The sequence below is a fragment of the Eimeria mitis genome, genomic scaffold (genome assembly GCF_000499745.2).
Source record: "Eimeria mitis Houghton genomic scaffold, Emh_scaff1693, whole genome shotgun sequence".
NCBI classification, from domain to species: Eukaryota; Apicomplexa; class Conoidasida; order Eucoccidiorida; family Eimeriidae; genus Eimeria; species Eimeria mitis.
The window spans coordinates 3,241-4,845 of record NW_013570008.1 but is presented as its reverse complement, the minus strand read 5'-3'; the positions used below and the strand labels follow the sequence as shown (position 1 = coordinate 4,845).

At 60.7% G+C, this 1,605-nt stretch overlaps 1 protein-coding gene across 1 annotated transcript in view; it reads left to right on the top strand.

The window, feature by feature from the left end:
- EMH_0041890 (uncharacterized protein) overlaps window positions 1-1,605 on the top strand; it is a gene marked incomplete at both ends in the record, with an annotated part of 7,780 nt that overhangs the window by 3,316 nt on the left and 2,859 nt on the right. Inside the window, one exon of the mRNA XM_013495676.1 lies at window positions 88-1,605. Coding sequence (XP_013351130.1) covers window positions 88-1,605 — 1,518 coding nt within the window. The remainder of the gene's footprint in view (window positions 1-87) is intronic.

The following is a 1,605-nucleotide window of genomic DNA, read 5'->3' as shown; positions in this document are numbered from 1 at the left end:
TGCTATTGCTGCAGCTACTGCTGCTGCAGCTGGTTCTGGGCATCATGCGTTTTTTTTTTGCTGCTGCTGCTGCTGCTGCTGCTGCAGGTGTCTCTGTCTGCATGCATAGAGCTATTGGCTCTCTTCTTGGACAAACCGCAGCAGCAGCAACTGCAGCAGCAGCAGCAGCAGCAGCGTAGTGAACTGCTGCTGCATGCAGAAGCATCTCCTGATGTTGCTGCAGCACGGGAAGCACTGCTTACAACGCAGCAGCAGCAGCAGCAGCAGCAGCAGCAGCAGCTGGTTCGGCCTGCTGAAGCAGAAAGAATCCTAATGCGCACTGCACAGAACGTGTGGCGCCGCGCGCGAGCAGCAGCAGCAGCAGCAGCAGCAGCAACAGCAGCAGAAGCAGCAGGAGGAATAGCAGCAGCAGCAGCAGCAGCAGAGGGACACGCTGCAGCAACTGCAGCAGCAGAAGAAAAAATACTGCCCCTCTCTGCTGCTCTTGCTTCTTCCTTCCTGCAGCACAACTTGCTGCTGCAAATAAGCAAGCCACGCCTACGCTGCACCGCAGCAGCAGCAGCAGCAGCAGCAGCAACACCTGCTGCTGCTGCTGCTGCTGCTGCTGGGCTTGCTTCTGCCTTCAGCATGCACTGCAGCTTCTTCGGGTTCAATGAGCAGCTAAGCACAGATTTTCCTGCAGCAGCAGCAGACACAGCAGCAGCAACAGCAGCAGCAGCAGCAGAAGCAACGCCTGCAGAGCCGCTGCTGCTGCTGCGCTCATCACTACCTTCCGAGCTGCCTGTGCAGTGCACCAGCAGCAGCAGCAGCAGCAGCAACAGCAGCAGCAGCAGCAGCAGCAGCAGCAACAGCTGCTTGCACGTGTCGGGAAGAGAAGCTTCTGCTGCCCTGCAGACACTTCTGCAACCGGCCGAGCCTCTTCTGCTGCTGCAAGTGCAGCAGCAGCAGCAGCAGCAGCAGCAGCAGCAGCAGCAGCAGCAGCAGGATGGAGGTGAGAGCTGGGTCGGCAGCCTGCCGCTTGGGGTTTTGCTGCAGGCCATCGAAGGCGCAGATGCTGCTGCTGTCTTCTGGGGCTGCTGCTGCAGGCGCGTGCTGCTGCTGCAGCGCCAAGAGGCACCCGTAGCGGGGGCCTTCTACTGCAGCAGCAGCAGCAGCAGCAGCAGCAGCAGCAGCAGCAGCAGCACGATGGAAGTGGAGGTCTGCATCTGGTACTGGGCCAGGGCTGTTGCTGCAGAGACACCCCAGCCGCCGCTGCTGCATGCAGCAGCAGCTTCGTTAAGCGGCAGCCCCGTGCTGCAGCAGCAGCAGCAGCAACTGCTGAAGCAGCAGCAGCAGCAACAACAGAAAAAGCAGCATGTGACCAAGGCCCCACAGCAAGACATTGTGCTGCAGCAGCAGCTGCAGCAGCAGCAGCGGCAGCAGCAGCAGCAGCAGCAGCAGCAGATCGACGAAGCGAATGACATTCAGAAGCTGAGGCAGCAACGCGAGGGACTGCAGCAGCAGCTCGCGCTGCTGCAGCAGCAGCATCTTCTGCTGCTGCAGCAACTGCAACGCGACGCAGAGCACCGACTGGAGCAGCAGCAGCCGCAGGAAGTGCCGCCGGCT